Source organism: Lacerta agilis, chromosome 8 (genome assembly GCF_009819535.1).
Source record: "Lacerta agilis isolate rLacAgi1 chromosome 8, rLacAgi1.pri, whole genome shotgun sequence".
In the NCBI taxonomy this organism is placed as follows: Eukaryota; Metazoa; Chordata; class Lepidosauria; order Squamata; family Lacertidae; genus Lacerta; species Lacerta agilis.
In genome coordinates, this window is record NC_046319.1 from 61,862,436 (window position 1) to 61,884,422 (window position 21,987).

A 21,987-nucleotide genomic window follows, 5' to 3' on the forward strand; every position below is an offset into this window, starting at 1 on the left:
GAAAGCAATAAAAGGTTAATGTTAAAATAGGATGTATGTAGGCAGAATTTGGATTTAAGGTTTTGTATTATTAAAATAAGATTAGGATTAGTAAGATTTGATAATGAGGTAGATAAGTTTTAAAGAAGATTTAAAGTGGTTATAAAGTTACTATAGTATATTTGAAATGAACGCTGAAGAGAGGGTGTGAGGAAGTCCACTAAGAAGGATTTGAATAAGTTTAGTATATTGTGATAATTTTGTTTTTTATTTTATTGTATTGTATTTTTATCTCTTTTTCCTTTTTTTCTTTCTTTTATGTATTTTGTATTGTTTGTAGATGTTTGTAGTTATTTGTTGCATATTTTTCTATATTTTTTTTTTGAAAATTTCAATAAATTCTCTTTAAAAAAACCAAAAACCGAAACGTTCAACTTCCAGGACATTCTAAAACCGAGGTGCCACTGTATTTATTTACATTTATTACCTGCCTTAGGAGCTGTGTGAGGAAATATGGCATAGAATTACCGGTACATTGGAACAATAAACAAACAAACTTGTTAGATCCATTGTCTCTTGTGAAGTCCACTATACAGACCTTACGCAAATTACCTGAGGGGCAAGAATCGTATATCCCACTCACATACCTCTCAACTGTCCCACTTTAAGCAGGACACCCTAGAATTATAGACGCCATCTTGGCTTCTGATTGGATCCCGGGATCTACTGCTTTGGCTCCCGCAAGAGTGTAGCCCAAAAAGACACCTGTTTCGGACGGCTGTGCTCTCTCACAAGTCACGTGACTCCTGCGGGAGCTTGTCCCTGAAAGATGTGCATCCCAGTTTTCCTCTGCGGCATGTTAGAGGGTATGCACTTATTTTCTCCCACTTCTGCAAAGCAGGTCCAAGGTATCATATATCAGTCAGTTAACCCAGATAATTCAGCTGATGATCTTCCAATGCAGCTTTCTGCCTTAATTCCTTAAGCTGCAGTCACTATGGATAATAAGGGCAGCCCATAATCACACCCTAAAGAAGCATCCAGAAAGGCAGGCAGCTGTGTTGATCCTTTATATATAAGGATCATCCAATGGTAATAAAACAGTGAGCTGTCAAAAGGCAGTATAAGGGTAAGTAATAACGCTGTGCTGAAAACTCCTTGTTCATTTCCTCACCCACCCATTCTCCAACAATTAACGGGGGGGGGGGTTGCACTCATAATTATCAAAGTTGAGAGGGAAAGATAGGTGAAATTTTCAAGGGCACAGTACAGAGTTTTCAAAATTGTGCCTGCAGGTCCTGCTATCCACCTGCTCACTATTGGAAAATTCACTTATCCACACCCAAAGATTTATGCAATATGCACCATGGATTCACTCCTCTGAACAGCCCATTTCCTTACTTCCTTGTTTGTTTGTTTGTTTGTGTTTTGTTTTGGTGGCAGCCATTTTGAGGTGAAACCATGGCAAAAGGGAGTGAGATTGGACACATCCGGGAGCAGTCGAGTCCATACAAATGAGCTTTCTACGCTGTCTAGCAGAGGGATTATATGTGCCAAGCCAAACCTGTTTTCCAACCCCACCATTTTCTAACTCTAGTAAGCATCGCTCCAATAAGCACCAGAACTACTCGACCCTGTGTTACAGACCCTGTGTTACACAGACCCTGTGTTACACAACTGGCTGGGTGCTTATCGGTTTTGTGTGGCCTCGTTCAGGGCAAAGAGTGCCAAGCAAATGGGCCAGAGCTCTTCAGAAACACCAAGATGAAAGGGAGGCAGAGCAGTCTCTGTATGTCGTCCTATCCTCCATGGAAATATGGAGCTTCCAATCAGGAAGTTCAGGACTGTGTGCATTTGTGCAATAGCATTTCCCTGTTTATTTGGAAATCCCTCGGCCTTGATCTGAGCCAAGGTGAGCAAAAGGCTCTTATCACGCTTCCTCGTTGCGATGCAAAGGGAAGCCATTGCAAAGAGGTGGTGGCGAGCTTAATTACCGTACTAAATGCTTCTAAAGCAAGAAAATTGCAGCATCAATCAGAAAGTCCTGCTTTGCGTAGGGCAGGGCACAGTGGCAGGACTGGCTGGCTGGCTGTGAAGCTAATTACTGGACCTGGCTTACGATATATATATATACACACACACACACACACACACACACACACACACACATACATACATATACATACACACATGCGCACACACACACCACACCACACCAACAGACTTCCTGCTTTGCTAGCAAGATGTGGCCCAGCTACCGTGTTTCTCCAAAAATAAGACACCGTCTTATATTTATTTTACTTAAGAAAATAAGCCTATGGCTTATTTTTGGGGGTGTCTTATTTTTTTATGAAGTACCGTATAGTTCTGGGCACCTGCCTCCTCCTGCCGCGGCCGGCGTTGCTGCTGCTTGGTCCAGCTGTCTCGGGGCACGCGGCCCTGCTTGGCGCCGACCTGGCAGGCCGCCACCTCTTCCTGCTGGCTCCCGGAGGCTCGGGGCGGTGGGCGCCGACCTGGCAAGCCTCCTCCTCTTCCTGCTGCGGCTTGGCGCCTGGAACTGGCTGTTCCCAGCAGCGCCGCACAAAGTGCCCAGCAGCGCCGCACGGAGCACCCCGAGCCGCAGCAGGAGGAGGCGGCTTGCCGGGTCAGCGCCCAGCAGCGCCGCACGGAGCGCCCCGAGTCGCAGCAGCAGGAGGAGGAGGCTTGCCAGGTTGGCTTCCAGCAGCGCTGCGCTGAGCACCCCGGGCCTCCGGAAGCCAACAGGAGGAGGAGGCGGCTCTTGCTGGGTCCCGCTGGCTCTTGGCTGCGGGCGGCGCGCGCTGCGGCTCTTGCTGGGTTGCTGGGCGTTTTGACGGGGCTGCACCAGCAGCAACATCCGGGTCTGGGTGCCAACCCGACAGGCCTCTTCCTCTTCTTTGGCGCCCTCTAGAACTGCGCCCAGCACTACGGCTTATTTTTGGGGTATGTCTTATATTTTGTGAATGCTTGAAAATCCTGCCATGGCTTATTTTATAGGCACGTCTTATTTTATGAGAAACAGGGTAGTTGCCATTCATCAACCCATCTAGGAGGCCAACCATTGAATGCGACCCAGCTCTGTGCAGATTCCAGGGCTTCCCTCTCTCTCTCGGCCCCACCCGAAAAACAAGTGAGTCAGGGCATCTTCAAAAGGAAGGCGCGGCAAGGAAGATAAGGGAAGCAGCAGGCACAGGGACTACAAAAACAAAACAAAACAGGGAGAGAACACCCCCAGAGTTGCAAAGGGAATATAAGTGAACTGGAGGAACTGGACACATTGCAAGGAGAGGACTTAAGAACTGGAAGGGCACTTGGAATCTGACAAAGGGACAATGTGCATGAACTGGAAAAATTAAATGCAGCTCCCTTCCATGATTGGTTGGAAGATATGTACAAACTCACTACACATAAACAAGTTGCAAACAAATGTAGACTTGCCATGGACAAATTTAGCGATAGTTGGAATTCATTTTTATAAATACAGTAATAAGCAAAGGTCTGGTTAACTATAATGACAATTTTTGGAAATGTATACAAGTTTTTGGGTGTGTGTCCCCCCCCATTCTGTTTTGTTTTTACATGTGTGCACTGGCGGAGGAAGAGGAGTGCGGGGAGAGCGCACCGCGCCCAGCAGCACGATCCTGGTGGGGTGCCATCGCGGCTGCCCCCACACACACACTGGGAGCCACGCCCTTGCACACGGCACGCCATGTCCCCAGCCCTGCCCCCGCCTGCTCTCTGCCCCCCCGGTGCCGGAGCATGAAGCTCCGCCACTGCATATGTGTTGCTTCTTTCTTCTTCTTTGCATATCATCTTACCTGGTAATTATGTACTTTTTATCTAATAATAATAATAATAATAATAATAATAATAATAATAATAATAAAAAACTGGGAGGGTACTTGCGGTGAAACACCCGACTAAATTCCACAGCGATTTACTTTATGCTATTGCACTGCAATTATACCCACTGCTGAAGTCTGTGAAAATTATTTACTATCCAGTGCAGAAGTAATAAGGGTTGTGCGAAATGCCCTCTGATTTTGATATTAATCTCAAAATCAGCACATTCCACACAGCTGAACAAATGTCTAGAAATGATGCCTCGGCAATCATCCACATTGTTTCAGTGATGCACAGCACTGCTTTGTCCCCCTGGCAACGGTTTCTTCTGTGCACCATTTTGATTTCTCTTCTTTGCCCTCAATGCCCTTGGACTCGCTTGCCTGCCCTGCTTTTCAGCCTGGTTGGCTAGCAATGATCCATTCTATTTTATTTGCAAGTGCCCACATTGTCACTTGCCTGGCGTGCTCTGGTCCATGGGGTCACGAAGAGTCGGACACAACTGAACGACTGAACAACAACAACAAACATTGTCACTGTATTGTATGTAGCGTTGTGGATGTGATGCTGCTGGCAAGGCTTGGAGGTTGCCACAGCCAATAGGATTAAATACCAATGAAGGCCAACGAGGTTGGGGACAGTGAGGGTAAAAAAAGACAAATGGTGCTGGGAACAGCATGGAAACGATTTAAGTGGGCTTATGAATGCCATAAATTGCTGAAAAAGAAAGGCAGTGTTCATTACAAAACAAGGTAAGTCGTTTAGGCTTTACTCTTAGGTAACCAGCAGTCAGGGGCGTAGGAAAAGGGGGCAGAGGACAGTCAGCCCCAGGTGCCATAATGGAGGGGGGTGACAAATTATCAAGGAACAATTACTGCCCTGCTAGGGTGGTTCATATTTTTTTTAATGCCTGTTCCAAAGGTCTTATATTACTACACTATTACTACACTAGGGATTATATGAAATTTCATGCATATCAGTTCATATCTTGACCCTCCTCCACGAAAATAGCTGTTTACTTGGCCGTTTTCCTATGTCATGAAGGCTGAAATTTCAGTTCAGTGGAACAGGGTCAAGATATTAACTGATAATCAATGTGGGGGGGGGGGTGACAAGAAATTTCCCACACCGGTTACCACCTGACCTTCCTACGCCTCTGCCAGCAGTGGTGACATGGGAATATTGAAGTGGGCTGTGGAGTGATGTAGAGAGTCAACATTGCTTCTGTGAGATGTGGCCTCTGCCACATCTGTGATGCAGCGAACTTGAAGTCTGCCCTCTCAATGGGGGCGATTGTGGGTCCGTGGCTCAGTGGTACAGCGTCTGCTTTGAGTGTTAACGGTACCAGGTTCTATCCCTAGTCCAGAAATTGTGGCAAGAAACTCCACCACCACGGATTGCACCCCACCTCCTCAATGATATAGAGGCAGGAGTGGTCTGGCCTGTCTCTGCTCCCAAGTTGAATTGGGAACTGCCCCCAACTTGGCAGCCCCAAAACTCTTATGGTCCACCTTTTTTAGGTTGAATAGTGAAATGAATGCCATTTCCTTCTTGCCAGTGCCCCTCTCTCTGGTTGCTTAAAAATAAAAATAAAAAGCTTGCTAGCACTGCATGCCAATGGAGCTTTGTTAAGTACAAACCCCAAAATTTGGGAGACTGTGCCATTCAGGCAAATTTACAAAGCCCATCCTAAACGCCTGTGTCAGTTAGAACATTTTTATCTGTTATAAAAAAAACCCTCAATGTAAAGTACTCTAAAGGAAAAAAAAAAAACCCTCCATATTTGAAACTATAGTCTAGCAAGTTCGGTTCCTCAAAAGGACAGAGCTATTTCCCAGGTTTGACGTATTACTATTGTGATTTTTATGGGGCAAGGCAAAACATTGGGTTTGTACTCCAAAATGGTGCAAATGGAGTCAATCGATGCTGCTAACTACAGTGCCATTAACTAGGATCCCAGGTTTTAATCTCAATTCCTCATTTTGGGAGTGGGGTTTGTGGTGCAGAAGGGTTTGAAACTCTTGCAAAAGTTTGGGACCAGTTTGGAGTAAATCAGACAGTGTTAGATTTGGGGGGTGTTAACTACGAACCCCAGTTTGAGTAACAATTGCTCAGTTGGGGGGTGGTACAATACACGGGGTTCTCAGTAAAAAAAAACCAGCACAAAATGAGTATAATTATTTGGCACCAGTTGAAGAAATCCCAAATTTGGGGGTTTATACTTAATAAAGCTCCTGAATGGTGTGGGGGGAGAGTCAAGTATTTGAGAAACTGGTCATCAAATTTCTCTCAAATAAGACTACACTGCAGTTCTAACTTCTGTAAGCTTGTAAAGAGTTTATCACACTATAGATGTTAATGAGCGAAGCCAGGATGTCTATGCTATCATCTCCAGCAACTGTTTTATGAATGGCTGCTGTTAATAAGGTGATTATCACTGTCTGTGGTTTCTGCATTTCATTTTCCTCTGTCACTGTTTACAATCCTCCCCTCCCTGGCAACATCTATATAACACATCATGCATATAACAATGTAGATTTTAGTATATGAAAGCTTACGCCACCATTAAGGATGAGCTAATCTGTCAATTTCACTTATTTCAGTTATAAGTTAAGTTCTCCGTGTTAGTTTGTGCGTGTTTTCTATAAAGGACTCAAGGAAAATTCATCAGTATCTTAGTGCAAATTTCTTCTCCTGTACACATTTTTGTGTGCCACCTTCCACAATACAGTGGTACTTTGGTACTCGAATGGCTTGGATCCTGAACAAATCGGCTACTGAACGCTGCAAACCCAGAAGTAAGTGTTCTGGTTTGTGAATGTTTTCCGGAAGCCGAACATCCAATGTGGCTTCCGATTGAGTGCAGGAAGCTCCTACAGCCAATTGGAAGCCGCGCTTCGGTTTTCAAACGCTTTCAGGAGTCGAACGGACTGCTGGAATGGATTAAGTTCAAGAACCAAGGTACCACTGTATAGTGCATTTTTGTATGTTATTTTCACCAATATATGCACATTCTAAGCAGGTGCATGCATTCTTGTACATGTTCCTTTGCTGCAAAACTGCATTGCTAAATTTGGAGAAGTGTGAATATCAAAGGATGGCTCTCTTTTATTTTTCACCTTGTTCCATAAAGGGATTGTGAACTGGATTGAATCTCTCACTTATCCCTACACACAGCTCTCTCTGTACCACATCCTTCAGCATCTACCACCCGAGGCAGCTGCCTCATTCTGTTTAACGGTAGCGCCAGCCCTGCACCAGTTCCACAACTCCCCAAGAAATGATGGCAGCTCCCAGACACAGACACTGCTTCCTGCTCCCACTAGGTAGGTTTATTGAGGGGTATGATCAGAGGGCACTGTGCTGAGAAATAATCAATGCCTCATCATTGTAGCCTATGATGCGGAATGCTAATGCTGGGCCTGGCAGGAAGGGATGTCAAATTTTAATAGCCCCTTACACCAAAAACTCCCTGCATGTGGAAACTTAGCGCATCTCAATTCCCCCACAACCTTTCTCCTTGACATGCTAGCTTTCCACATGTAAGGCACTTCCAAGATAAGAGAAGCATTCAAAACAATTGCCAGCCGGTGTTGCTAAGCGGTGCTGTCCCAGGGCAACTGTGGTGTGTGTTTCTCCTTAATATTTGAATTGGCTTTCACGTGCTGCTGTCTGTAGCTGTTCTTTAGCAATTGTACAGCAATCCGGAAAGGCCTGAACAGCACTCTGCACTGGTGAGTCATCTGCTGACAGCAGCAAAGTCAGCCCTAAACACAGGTTTGAGGACAAGGCAGATTCAGTTTGTCACAACAGATCTCAGAATGGGGAGCACATGGGAATATTGAACAGGACCTGTGAGCTCTCTCACTCAGGCTCAGAAAGAGCCCATAGACCAGTTCTTTTCATTTCACTTTCCCTCCTTCCCCATTTCATTAAATGTTAATTTTCTTTTTGTTTCTAGCTACATTTTTTTCATCATGGCTTCTTTTCATTGAACTGAATTGTTATAGGATTGTGATTTTTGTTGTATAGTATTTTGTCATTTCTATGGGTTGCAAACTTCCTTCTGCCTGAGAGATGGAGGTTGCCACTGTCTCAGCCACAAATATGGATTGTCTGGACCTCATATTTTTGTTTTACCCTTAGAACACATAACATTGTGTTATAGAGGACCTTCCATTATTGTTTGTTTGAATGGATGGATGGATAAATAAATAAATAAATAAATAAATAAATAAATAAATAAGAGATTTAGTGGGGTATATAAAATTCAGCATCAGACCCTCCCTTTGATCTTAGGCTGAAGTAATAATAAAAAATATCAGTAATAGTGACAACAGAAAAATCAGCAGAGCTCTTTTTTCTCCCACAATGCCTTTCCCAACATGGTGTCCTTCAGATGTTTTGGACTATTGATCCCATCAGCCCCAGTCAGCACAGCCAATGCTTAAAGATGATGGAAGTTGTAGTCCAACCATATATGGGCTGCACAACCATGTTAGTGAAGGCTGGATGGGGGCATTGTGTTGAGTGTGTTTGTGGAAATGGTGGCCAGCACCCGCACATGCTACATCTAGAGCATTAGGTGGGTGGAAATGTTCAGGAGCCATCGTTTTTCTGTAGTAATTTGCTGCTGTCTCTGAAGGAAGAGCAAAGGCAGAGCCAACACGATTCAGCATTTCACTACTTTAGATCGAACATCAATGCATTGTTCAAAAGAACCCAGAATTTCCGAACAATTTTGAGAATTGCCTTATGCTTTTCCAGTCTCAGCCACTGCTTCCCTTCCTCCTCCCGCTTCCTGAGCTACCCCGTCAAAACACACACTTCCAAACATAAGATTAATATCTCAGAACCATTTTATGGAATAAACTGGCGAAGTTAGAAGCAGTCCGGGGCACTACAGTCTGGTTCCTTTAATCCCCCGAGTCATGCTCCACAAGGATACCAGAGTTGATGCTAGCAAAAGGTATTGAGAGTTGGGTGTGCCAACACAGCTTGCCCCCTCCCCTGGCATAGTTCCTTTGCCAGGGCCAACCAAAAGCATTCGTGGTCCCGAAACTTGGCCTGGAACCAGTCTGAAATGGATCCAGATAATTAATTTCATCCAGAAGTGCCTCAACCTGTTCAGCTTATTTTCCTGGCAAAAGCTTAATGTTGAGCACGAAATGGAGCTTTGCTGGTCAATTCTTATTTTCTGAATGTATGGAAATTGCAGTCATCTCATATACCAGGAACGAAGAGCTATAGATGGATTGTCTACACTAGTACCACTAGACAAAATCTTGGGAGCACAAGGCTACCAATGACTACTAGGCAAGGCGTGTACATGCAACTTGCAGGGTCAAATGCCTCAGAATTACCAGTTACCGGGGAACAGCAGTGAGAAAGGTGCTGTTGCTTGTGGGCTTCCCATAGGCATCTGGTTGGCTACTGTGGAAAACAGGATGCTGGGCTTTTTGTCTGATTAAGCAACACTCTTCTTAAATATCACTTGCTGGGGTAACATTTGGAGGAGGAAGGTTGCCACCTAGTGGCCCAGTGATTTGTGGCACTTTCCCTAAGCGTGTTGGAGCTACATGGTTAACTAATCTACAGTTCCCAAGATTTTTGAGGGGAAGCCATCGCTGATCGAGGTGGCTTGATAGTGCAGGTGGGACTTCTTTTTCACTTGCATCACCATCATTTCTCCCATTCCTTCCTTCATTTCCTTTGGACAGCGACGTGGCTGTTTGAAGCACCCAAGCCCTACTGCTCTTGCTAATTTGCCTCTCCCTTCATTATCCCTCAACCTGTATCCAGGCTCTCATCAGCCGAGGTGGGCCTCCCTGTTCCTGCCAAGCCCTGCTCCCAGGGAGCCATTCTCACAACATGCGAAGGTCAGTGCCCGATGGCCAATCAGCAAAAGTGACCTTCTCCTCCATGCATTGACCTTTTCAGAGTAGAGATAGTTTCTGCCTCCTTATCATAAATATAAAGCACTATTAAGCTACTTTAAACAGCCATGGCTTTCCCCCAAAGAATCATGGGAGGTGTCGGTTGTTAAGCGTGCTGAGAGTTGTTAGGAGACCCCTGTTCCTCTCACAGAGCGACAATTCCCAGAGAGGTTTAACAATCAATCCCTCTTTCTAGGAGGCTATGGGAGTTACAGTTCTGTGTGGGGGAACAGGGGTCTGCCAACAACTCCTAGCACCCCCCAACAAACTGCAGTTTTCAGGATTATTTGGGGGTTAAAAGTGGACTAAGAGTGCTTTAAATGTATGGCGATGATGTGCTCCATGTCTCCAAAAAAACATCAAAAAATAGCTAACCTTTCCCAGCATCCTGTGTGTGTGTGATGTTTAAAAAACAAAAACAGAGAGCACATAAGATAGTGGTAGGGAGGAATCAGCACAGGCCACTAAAAATTAAAACATTCATTTATTAGAATATTTATGTAAAAAGACTCTCTTTACACTTCTTTTTTTTTATACAATAGTTGTTTTTTCATTGCTTTATCAGCTCCCGCTGGAAAGAGAACATTTGTACATGAAAGCACATACAGGCTACTGCGGTCTACTGATCTCTGCTCAGCCTGAAGCAGAGCGCTATGGCAAGGCCCAGTTAGGTCGAGAGTACACAGAGCCATGTGGTGGGAGTGGGGGCAAGACGGATAAGCCCCCTTCTGCCGCTCTTCCCCCCTCTTACCTGTGCCACTTGCAGCTCTTCCCCTCTTGTGTGTATGTTGTGGGGGGAGCATGCTGGAGGAAGGAGAGGGCGTTGCTATTTGGGTGGGGGGGAAAGATGGACAGGTTTGCACAGAGAGCTATTAACAGGCCTAGTCTAGCCATCCCGGCTGGAGCCTGGAGTGACCAGACAGAGCGAGCGGCAAATCACAACACCATTTTTATTTTATTTTTGCGCAGGCAGACACTGTATGGCTAAAAAGGCACAGCACAGGGGGCAGAAAACTAAAATGCCCCCTTCAGGATGGGGTGGGATGGGGGGGGGTGAGAAACTAAGAACTACTGGAAGGGGGGGGGACAACAGGCACCAGCATGGCTCTGTAGAGGGCACACTTCTTGAAAGAAGCTTTGATAACAGATTTGCAATATCCAGAACTGGTGTCTAAAGTGCAGAAACTCATTCTACTCTCTACCTTAGTCTTATCACCACCACCAACACACCCATCCTCAGAAAAGGGGGGGGGGGGAATGACAAAACACAATCAGCTCAGACTGGGCAGATAGAAACCACTTCAGTGCAGGGCAGTAACCTAACACACAGGATTGCCCCCACCCCCCAAACCTGGTGCCCTCCAGACATCCCACAAGCCCTGTGGGAGACGAAAACACAAATATCTGGAGGGTGGCAGATTGGGAAAGGCTGCCCTCTCATCCTCCAGATATTAGACTACAATTCCCATCATCCCAGGCTGTTGGGCATGTTGGCAGATGTTGATGGGAGTTGTAGTCAAGCAATATTTGGAGGGCCATAGGGTCCCAAACCCCTGGTATAGAGGGGAAAGCAACCTCATTGAGCAAGACAGTTCTATGTCCACTTTCTGAATTCCTTTCTTTTTCTTTGGGGGTAAGCAATGGGGAATCCCTGCAATGCCATCTTTGGCTAAGGGCCAACTCTACAAAGGGAGCAGACCACTCTTTGATGAAGCTCGTCATCTGAGAATGCAGGGCTGAAAGACTCCCATATGCCCACCTATCTATAAATACCCAGCATATTGGAAACAACCATGTCAGAGCAAAAGTTATAACCCGCATTCAGATTCCCCCCCTCCCCTTCACATGTGAGAACATTCCGCCACGTGCCGCTTTGAAGAGGCACCTTCTCAAGCATGTGATTTGCTTGCTCTGTAGGCAACACTTTGTCTTCGTGAACCCCCACCTGGGGGATGGAGGGGACTTCCTGGAACTTCCAGACATGACAGCCTTGCTATTATTTGCAAGGTTGGATTTATTCCCGGTTGTAGAATAGTTGTGGCGCTCCACTGTAATACATAATTTGGTGGTCAAGGATGGAGACACGAGTTTTATAGGCTAGGATAATGAGGGGCTAGGTTTTTGGAAACCAGAAGTAAGGTAACTGAAAGAGGCACTGGGAGCAGATCTGGGGTAGCCAATGTGGGTGCCCTCCAAAATGGCAGACTCCAACTCCCATCAGCCCCAGCCAGCATGGCCAATGGTCAGGAGTGATAAAAGTTGTAGTCCAAAACATATGGAGGGCACCAAGTTGGGAACAACTGGCCTAGCACACCTATCGGAGGAGGATGCCCACTGCAGAGTGAAGGCCGGAGGGAGAGCAGCGTCTAGCAGGCAGGTGAGGGAAAACAGAGCTGAGAGGAGCTTGTCAGAGGGCGATGGGTCATAAACCAGTTAAAGGATGCCCCTGTTGAGATAGTTCTCTCTGGAAGGAGAAGCAGCTGGCTCCTCTGCAGCTGATATTGCTAAAAGGTAACGCCCAAACCCAGCTACCTATTAGAGTTCATGCTCTCAAGTTTATAGGCAGAAAAAAGGTTATTAAAGCTTTTCACAGAAGCAGCCTTTGCCAATCTGGTATCTTCCAGACATTTTGGACTACAGCTCCCATCAGCTCCAGCCTGCATTGGTTGTGGCTGATGGGAAACTGCATACTCAAAGCATCTGCAAGGCACTAGGTTGGCAAAGGACAGGTGGAACAGCCCTCTGCGCAAACACCCTAAGTGCCCTTTGTAGAATAATTTGTCGCCTTTTAAAGAAACAGATACCCTGTGCCTTTTTTAAGGTTAAAATAAACCAGCAATTATATATGTACAGCCATGTATTCATCTTTGGTCAACAAAATGCTCTTTGTGTGTGTGTGTTTTAAAAGGTAATTTGGGTTAAAAGATGAGAAAGTGGGTAACTCCAGGAAAAGAGGGGATGGTATGCTGGAGAATTTTAGACAGGTGACAGCATGTGATCAGTCCTTGGTGTCGGAGGACACTTACCGCTCAGGTTCCAGGAGCAAACAGCTTAGTTACACTTAACAGACTTGTGAAACAGAAAGAAACCAGGTGACTCGGAAATTTGGAACTTCCAAAAGGCTAGAATAATTTTCGTATGGCTTCATGGGATTTTAAAAGAAATCCACAAACTCTATATGATTGGAATGCTTTGTTAACCCAACCAACCACCTGTTGCAGAAAACTGGTGCCAGAAAAACGCCACACTCTTTCCAAGCCAGAAGTGCTCTAAAATAAAATTTAAAAAATCACGCCTGGTTTAAAGCACGCCTGGCTCAGCGTTTCCTTTCAAGAGCCCTCTTTAGCGGAGAAGCTACTGCCAATGCCATTTCAAGAAGACGACAAGCACAATATATAGAAAAAAAATGAAGAGAAGTGCAGCTGGTGATTTCAAGCCATACTTGAACCCCAGAGTTCCAGCTTCACCACTGGCCCACAGGAACGCCGGGGACGGCTTGGTGCGACACAACACACCATCCCGCCCCAGACTGTGCTATACCTGATACAAGATGCACTTCTTTGTCTTCTCCAGTGTGTTTGGAAAGGACAATCAGAGCAGCAACAAAGCAAAAAGGAGAAAAGAGAGGGCTCTCTAAAGTGCAAATGAACAAGAAGCTTCAGGTGCCCAAATGAAAGCAGTCTCTTGGCCCTAAGGGAAAAGGTAGCAGTGGGGCAAAGCATGCCACCTTACCCATCCCAGAGGAAGGGATGCTCCTCTTAATGCGGAAAAGGGGATGAGCATTTTTCAGGACAAGGGATTTTGGTCACCCACTATGCCTGCCGCTTTCCTTAGCCAAACAGCCAAGCTGGCATAAGATGTGCATTCCATTTTGGTTATTATTTCTCACCTCCTAGTAAAGCTTCCAAAATGAAGAGCGCAGAGAGAGAGAGAGAGAGAGAAAGAGAGAGAGAGAGAGGAGAAAGCAACTGAGAAAAGCCCAAGGTATGTGTGTGTTTGCAGGAAGCTCCCCCTACTGGTCAGGTCTAGAAGTGCATGGGGAGGAGCTCACTGGCCTTTGGGGATGAAGGGTTCTCCCTCGTCAGGATCGGGCCTAGGCCCAGGGTCACTCAAGCATCGCATTATCCGCTGGTTACTGGGGCTGTCGCCAGTTCCAGGGGTGAACACATCATCTGTGCCTGGAGAAGAAGGTTCTTTGGCCCGCATTACCAGCCCCTGCTCATCCTCGTCTTCCTCTGGGGATGGTGGGAGGCGGCTCATTCCCTTCAGTGCCTCGTTCACCAAGTCAACAGATTCTGGAGACTGCGGGGAAGCAGGGTCGATGGTGATGATAGGGAGGTTCTCGGAGTCCGGCTTGGGGTCATAAGCTAGAGGGTCTGGAGAGGGAAAGGAAATATCATGTTGGAGGTCAACAGCAGGGATCATTCTGTTGTAACTTAAGGGTTAATTCTGTTGCCAGTAAACCAGCTAACCAAGAGGGGCTGGAGCTGTTTTTTTAGCATCCAATCAGAGTGGGATGGTCTTTGCTGAGGTAGCACATGCTGTGATTGGCTATGTAATTCTGAGGGAGTTTTCTCCCCTGTATGTTTGATTGAATATCTAACCCTTCTATGTACCTGGAAAATTTGGAGGAGGACTGAAAAAATTCCTATTCAATATTTTGTCCTTTGGAAAAAAGACTTTTTAATACAAGGTTTTACTCACTTACAATGTGTAGTATGAATATGTTCATGTCCCCTAAATCAACAGCATTAGAGAACAATAATTAATATGTATATTTAAACATATGCAACATTCAAATCCAAGATAAATTTCTGCATCTAGGAGCACCTTCGTTGCTTGTGAATTGCTGCTTGATTTCTTCCTGCGACCTGTTTTAGCTTAGATATACTAGAAGCAAGTATCCCAAATCTGCTGTCCTTTTGACAGGCATCTCCCTTCAAATGACTGTGACATGTATATTCAAAGTATGCACACTTTGGGGGCTGCAACCCTGTGTGTGGTCTTGGGATGAAAGCACCTCTAAAGAGTGCATCTTACTTTTGGGTGAAGACATAATGGATTGCTCTGTAAATTTCATAAATATGCCAAATATTACATTCTAAGTTATAAATGCCACATCTCAGCCTGTTAAAGTAGGAAAATAATTTAGGTTTGGTAAGAAAGTATTGCATGTATTTAAATCCCCCCTCCAAAAAAAGTTTGCAGGTATTTCTCCACCATCAAAAATACCGGGGGGGGGTGCCCCCGCAAGACTACAAAATGTCCCTATATTTTACACTCTATTCCTAAACGAAGCCAGTTAAGAGCCAAGGCTGGAGCAGCAAGCAAGTCAATCAAGAGCTGCAACCGCCACTTTGTGGATGGGTAAAACTGGAAAATAAGAAGAGTTCTGCTGGATGAGCCCCAAGGCCCATCTAGTCCAGCATTTGGTACTTACAGTAGCCAACCAGATGTCTGTGCAAAGCCAACAAGTCGGGCATGAGCACAGTAGCCCCCTGGAGCGTTTACATTCATTTTTGGTGCAACCCTGGCAGTTCTCTGAAATGCAGACTGTTGAGTCGCTCAGGACACCGCCAGGGAGTTGCAGAACATGACTAATACAGGAGGACAAACAACTTCACAGTGTCCACGAAGTGATGGGTGACAGGGGCGGAGAGGTTAAGAATGGGGGTCTAACCAAGTAGAGGAAACTGCTGGGTTTCATTCTTGGTTTCAGGGGGGGGAAAGGAGAGACAGGCTTGCATAGATCACAGCAGGGATGGCTGGGTTTGGTTCCGTTACCTGCTGAGGAGGAGAAGCACCAGTCCTATTTATAGGCAGGGGTCTGATAAAGAAAGAAGAAAGGCACAAGAGAGGAGATCAATCCTTCGCAGAGATCCGTTAGGTACCTCTTGCGCAGACCTGGTGGGCAGGTTCTCCTTTGATCTCAGGGTCTAACAGAGAGAGGCTGGGGATCAGGAGAAAATATTCACCCAGATCCAACTGGGGTTAGGGACCCTGAAGATTTTTTGCTTCATCCTCAAAGAGTCTGCTGCCTCTCTCTGCTCTCCATCACTCGGCACATCCCTTTCCCTGCTCCTCCTGCCTACTACAAGCAGCATGTGCCATTCTGCATCTTTTGGAAGATCTTCAGCCACCTTGGAGCCCTATAGCACAGGAACCTAGGAGGCTGCCTTATACCATGTCAGAATATTGGTCTATTTCGCTCAATACTGCCTGCACTGAAAGGAAGCAGCTCTTCAGGAGGAGTCTTTCCTAGCTCCAGCTGGAGATGCCAGGGATTGAACCTGGGAATTTCTGGATCCCAAAGCAGTAGTGACCGTAGATGTCAACCTTTCCCCTTTTTGCGGGAAATTCCCTTATTATAGCATTGGGAAACAGCAGCGAGGGTTGACAGCTATGTATATAGCAGTGGGGAACAGCAGGGAGGGTTGACAGCTCTGGTAGTGACACCACTTGCTGCAGCTTCACCCTAAGTGGGCGAATAGCTGCTGGGACCGTGTCTACTCTGCAAGCCCCTCACAAAGAAAGAATCCAACGTGCAGTGCAGAATTCCGCATTCCAAGATCCTCAGCTTTCGCTCCCTCTCTCTGCAAAATACAAATTGCTTTGTTCCCAAAGGTAGCAGCCTCCCTTTGCTCCAAAACGCATTTAGCCTGGGATGGGGAACCTGTGGCCTCCCATTGGTGTCAGGCTCCAACTTCTACCATCCTATGGCTAATGGTCTGGGATAATGGGATGTGTACTCTGACAACCTGTGAAGTTCCACAGGTTCTCTAACCCTGCATTAAACACACACACATACACCAGAGTTCCTTTGGTACCTCCTGCAGATGGGCCAGGACTATTGGAGTTGCACCATAAGAACAGTCATACTGGATCAGGCCACGGGCCCATCTAGTCCAGCATCTTGTTCTCACCGTGTGCTATGGACAGCCTGCAAGCAGGGCCATTAAAGCGAACCTTGTGGGGCATGAAGTTAGTGGGGTAACTAAATGCTAACACAGCAGCAGTGCCTTGAAACTTCCTTCCCAAATGGTCCACCATGCCCCGGCTGCAGATTTCTAATTTCCAGAAGTTGCCACAGCCTCCTCCCCTCACCTGAGCCAATGCGTGCCCTTGACATGGTTGGCGAATCGATTTTGTGTGTCGGCACCGTCAGGTAGTTGTTTATCTGGAATCACAAACACAGCAGCTGTTAATTAAAGGGCTCTTCACCTCGGAGACTCCAATGACGTCTCTCCTCTTATCTTCCTCTCTTCAAGATGAATTTAAGAAGAACCTGCTGGATCAGACCAGGGGCCAATCTAGTCCAGCATTCTGTTCTCACAGTGGCCAAACAGATGCCCTAGGGAAACCCTTGAGAACAGGATTCAAGCACTCTCCCCCTCCTTTGGTTTCCAGCAACTGGTATTTGGAAGCCACTGAAGAGAAACTCGCACTTTGAACCTCGACCCCAAACTCTCCACCATTACAGCCTTCCTTCCATCCATGGTACCTTCTGTTCCAGCTGTCGAGCCTTTTGCCTCCTCAGCAACATCTGGTTCCAGGCTTCTTCGTAAGGATCGGCCACCAAGGTGTGTCGATTATATGACCGCAACTAGAACAGAACTCAAAAGAGGTTACATACACGCACAGAGAGAGCCCCCCACCCTCCCGGCTGCCATTTGTGTGAAGACAGTGTGGTTTCTACGGCAGATGTGTGGGGTGGGAAATACAACTAGTACCTGTAAAATGACAACAGTGATTCAAGCAATGGCTATCGACTTTAACCAGAGTTGCCCAAATTCCAGGAAGTTTTGAGCTAAGCCACTCTTCCTCTGGGATTATGGGGAAAGAGCTCTTTGGCTCAGTAAAAATGTGTCTGTCTCCCAATCGATTGCAATGGAAAGCCCAGCTAGATTTCTGTTGCTGTAACATTAGTGTTTTCCACCCAAACCGTATAAAATTTGCAGATATTAAGCCAACAAGCCTGAAGAATTTCAGGCAGGGAGTCAGACAAAAGGGTCCCAGTGTTATAGGCAACTGGGGAAAAGTGGACAAACATCACCTAATGATTAGAGAGAGTTTCCCCGCTGTGCCAGTTTCACAGCTTACTCTCTTCCCCCAATTTGTGACTTTTTCACGAACTTTAGAGCTCCAGCCCATCTCTTCAATGCAAGACAATGCCTCCAACGCAAAGCAATTAAAAACGAATAAAACGGCTGAACAAATTTTTGTTTTGCTTTCATTCATTCAAATTACTAATTGTTTTTACTATACGGAGAAAATAATCTTTTGTTTAGCCATTGTTGCTAATGCATAGGGGTTCACCAACTTTGATTTTGACAATTCCCCATTGTTTGAATCACTATTGTTTTGTTTGAATATGACCATCCCCTTGGTTTCAGATGTCGATGGTCTGGGATCCTCTTTGCCCACAAAATCTGTGGGAGCTGACATCTCACTTGCAAGAGTGAACATTTATCTCCACTTGCCGTCCCAACATGCTGAAGGCTTTGCAATGCCCCTCTTAGCAGACAGGTGGCAGCAGCTGTTCCTTCAGACTTCCCCCTTTCTCAAATGCCTTGTCCACCACCATAAAGTTGGGCATAGGTGGGCACAGGAAGATGGCATCTGTTTCTGCTGTGCAAGCCTTACCGCTCCCCCCAGTCAAGTGTATCATTGCTCCAGGCACACATGCTGATCTGCCTGATAACTACAGGTTCCATCCTCAGCTTGCAGTCCCATCACTGTCCATCTTTTAGCAGACTGGTCAATTTGCTGCCCCTTCCTTTGAGCCAGACATACCTGTAGGCCTTTCTACCCTCAGAGTGATGTTCAATTATTGCCTGAGGCCTTGTTTATTATGTCAAATTGTTGAACCAAGCTGCAGATTTATCACATTCATCAATGTACCTGGTCAAGTAACAAACAATACTTTGTTTGCTTCACCAGTTTGCTTGGCTTGCCAGCTGGCTGTAAATGCAAGTCCGGCCCATATATATTTTTGATGGACTGCGAGAATTGGAGGGATGATGAGTGCCCCCTCCCCCCGAAGAAGGTACACTGGAAATAGCTCTGACCTACCACAGTTTTCCAGACCAAAGATGCTAACGGGGTCCTCTTTCTTACCCTCTGTCTGGTTTTTTGCAAGTTGGTGCGCAAGATCTTTCGGATTTCCTCCTCTTTGTCCTTGGACAGAGCTGGCAGGATGCGTTCCACAGGCAAAGTTTTCGGATTGATATTTCTGAAAGAATAAGAGAAGGTTAAGAAGCTTCAAAGGTTCGACTAATTGCATTTATTCATCACAATAAAGCAGGCACCCCCAACCTGCGGCCCTCCAGATGTTTTGGCCTACAACTCCCATGATCCCTAGCTAACAGGACCAGAGGTCAGGGATGATGGGAATTGTAGTCCAAAACATCTGGAGGGCCGAAGGTTGGGGATGCCTGCTATAAAGCTTATAGAATTAGAGCACATGCTCTGCATGCAGGGGGTCCATGCAGAAGATAGGACTGAAACCCTGCCTGAAACCCTGAAGAGCTGCTGCCAGTCAGTGTAGATGACATCAAACAGGATGGACCAATGGTCTGACTCACTATAAGGCAGCTTCCTATGAGAAGGTGGGGGAAGTTTCGTTGTGCAAGCAGAAATCCTTATGCTAACGGAATGAGTGTATAGGCCAGTAATACCAGGTTTTTTTACAGTGGTTTTTTTTTAAGGATTATAGCAAAGTAGTACAGTCGTACCTTGGAAGTTGAATGTTTTGGCTTCCGAACGCCACAAACCCGGAAGTGAGTGTTCCGGTTTGCAAACATTCTTTGGAACCTGAATGTCCGATGCGGCTTCCGATTGGCTGCAGGAGTTTCCTGCAGCCAATCGGAAGCCTCGCCTTGGTTTCTGAACATTTTGGACGTCAAACGGACTTCCGGAACAGATTCCATTTGACTTCCGAGGTACGGCTGTATATGTTAAGTGGTTTGAACACTCAACAGCACTGTGTTTCCTCCATTCAGAGTAAGCCTTTCCCCCTTTAATGAATAAAACAGCCCCACCTCCCTTGCTCTCCGTGATACTTACTGCATGGAGACAGTGGAGACGGCAGAGGGGATCTTGCCCATTCCCCCGCTCTCCACCAGCTCAATGGCTTGCTTCATCTCCATCTTGTGATAGAAGGCAATCAGCTGGGGCTCCTTCGACCTCTCCCCAGCAATTAGGCACTTCTTCACATATTTCTTGTTGAAGCGATTCAGCCTTCGAAAGAGGATGAGAAAGACAACAACAATGTAAAGCTACAATAAGCATCGCCCACCCTGGTGATTTTGGACAGCAGCTCCCATCATTTCCTGGCAACTGGCCATGTTGATTGGGGGCGATGGGTGTTCGAGTCAAACGACATGGGGTGTGTGGTGTGGCGGCACAGGTTAGTCAGTTTAGTTCGTTAAAAAAAGCACCATGTAACTTGTCCAGAGCCCTCTCCCCACCAATGTTAATGAGGCATCTCAGAAAACTGAAACAAAAGAATTCCCAAACGTGATTATTACAAAAATACAGTTAATTAATAATAATAATAATAATAATAATTTATTATTTATACCCCACCCATCTGGCTGGGACTCCCCAGCCACTCTGGGCGGCTTCCAACAGAATATTAAAATACAATAGTCTATTAAACATTAAAAGCTTCCCTAAACAGGGCTGCCTTCAGATGTCTTCTAAAAGTCTGGTAGTTGTTTTTCTCTTTGACATCTGGTGGGAGGGCATTCCACAGGGCGGGTGCCACTACCGAGAAGGCCCTCTGCCTGGTTCCCTGTAACTTGGCTTCTCGCAGCGAGGGAACCGCCAGAAGGCCCTCGGCACTGGACCTCAGTTATACAATAGTAGACAATAATAATTGTAAGCAACTTGTTATTTTCTCCCCTGGCTCAGTAGCACTTACTTGTCCTTCCAGTGGTGATGGCCATAGTGGCCACAAATGTCCTCAATCCCTGTCAAAAGATGATCCAAGAACTATTTGAAGGAGAGAGGAAAACAAAAAGTATGGATTTTGCCTCATCTACAGGGCACACCTGATCTCTGCAACAGAAGCACAACCTGGTGATAAAGTGATCTCTCCTCCCCGACCCCCACTCCATCCCTTTAATCTGCAGTATTTTGCACCTAGGACAAATGTGATTGTGGTGACAGTACACACACAGCTCAGGCGCCTCATGGGTATTGTTTTAGCAAGGCTAAAATACAGCTTACTGACTGTGCAGGAATGTTCTTCGGCAATTGAACTGGGGTGTGTGTGTGTGTTACAGGTAGGTAGCCGTGTTGGTCTGCCATAGTCAAAACAAAATAAAATAAAAAATTCCTTCCAGTAGCACCTTAGAGACCAACTAAGTTTGTTCTTGGTATGAGCTTTCGTGTGCATGCACACTCCTGACCAACTAGCAGGAAATAACTGAATTTGAGCACACTTGGGTTACATGCAATACCTTGATCAGCTGCTAGGTGGCACCAGCAAGCTATACCAACCAGTGCTTTGTTGAATTAAGCCAGGGGTGGGCAACTCCCAAGAGACTGCGATCTACTCACAGAGTTAAAAACTGGCAGTGATCTACCCCCTTTTGGGGGGTTCAGGTTAAAGTTGCTGAGCTTTTTTTAGGGAGGAGGGGGTGCAGGGCAAACATATTGAGCTTCTTTCGGGCAAGCCTAAGTTGTTGAGCTTCTTTGGGGGCAGCCATTGATCTACCACAGACGTCCAGTGATCTACTGGTAGATCACAATCTACCTGTTGGACATGCCTGAATTAAGCTATGGGAAATCTTTGAGACAAGGAATACTGGATGATTTTAGGTGACATATTTCAGCCTCCAATAAATTTTTAAGTTGTTTTTTTTTAAAGTTAAATGTTATTTTGTACTTTGTGTAACTTGGAACCCAATATGAACTAGAAGAGTAGTAAGTATGGCTAAACTGATTCATGTTATTTCATCCCAGTTTTTGCATACCATCACATTTAAATTGTATACATTTTGTACACATTCTTCCTCTAAAATAAGCATTTTGGGGGGGTGCATTTCCTCCCATAAAATATGCTTTTTGTGTGTGTTAACAGCATGACAAAATGTAGAAAAGCATATAATGTGGTTGATAGCTCTGTTCCGATTTCCATGTCAAAGTCTGTGACAGGTGAATTAGGCCAGTTTGCTTTTCAATGCAAACTCTGGTATTAAGGCAG

The 21,987-nt window shown here is 45.8% G+C and overlaps 1 protein-coding gene across 2 annotated transcripts in view; it reads right to left on the minus strand.

Moving 5' to 3' along the window:
* Positions 1-10,241: 10,241 nt before the first annotated feature.
* Positions 10,242-21,987, minus strand: part of SLC9A1 (solute carrier family 9 member A1) — a 67,251-nt gene continuing 55,505 nt past the window's right edge. Inside the window, exons 7-12 of one of the 2 annotated variants that reach the window (XM_033157864.1) lie at positions 20,701-20,771; positions 19,842-20,015; positions 18,894-19,008; positions 17,278-17,379; positions 16,881-16,953; positions 10,242-14,152 (exon numbers count right to left, since the gene is read on the minus strand). In XM_033157864.1, the coding sequence (XP_033013755.1) occupies positions 13,824-14,152; positions 16,881-16,953; positions 17,278-17,379; positions 18,894-19,008; positions 19,842-20,015; positions 20,701-20,771 (864 nt within the window). In that variant the 3' untranslated portion in view covers positions 10,242-13,823. Of the gene's footprint in view, positions 14,153-16,880; positions 16,954-17,277; positions 17,380-18,848; positions 19,009-19,841; positions 20,016-20,700; positions 20,772-21,987 lie in introns of both variants that reach the window. The other variant, XM_033157863.1, reaches the window with a different exon arrangement.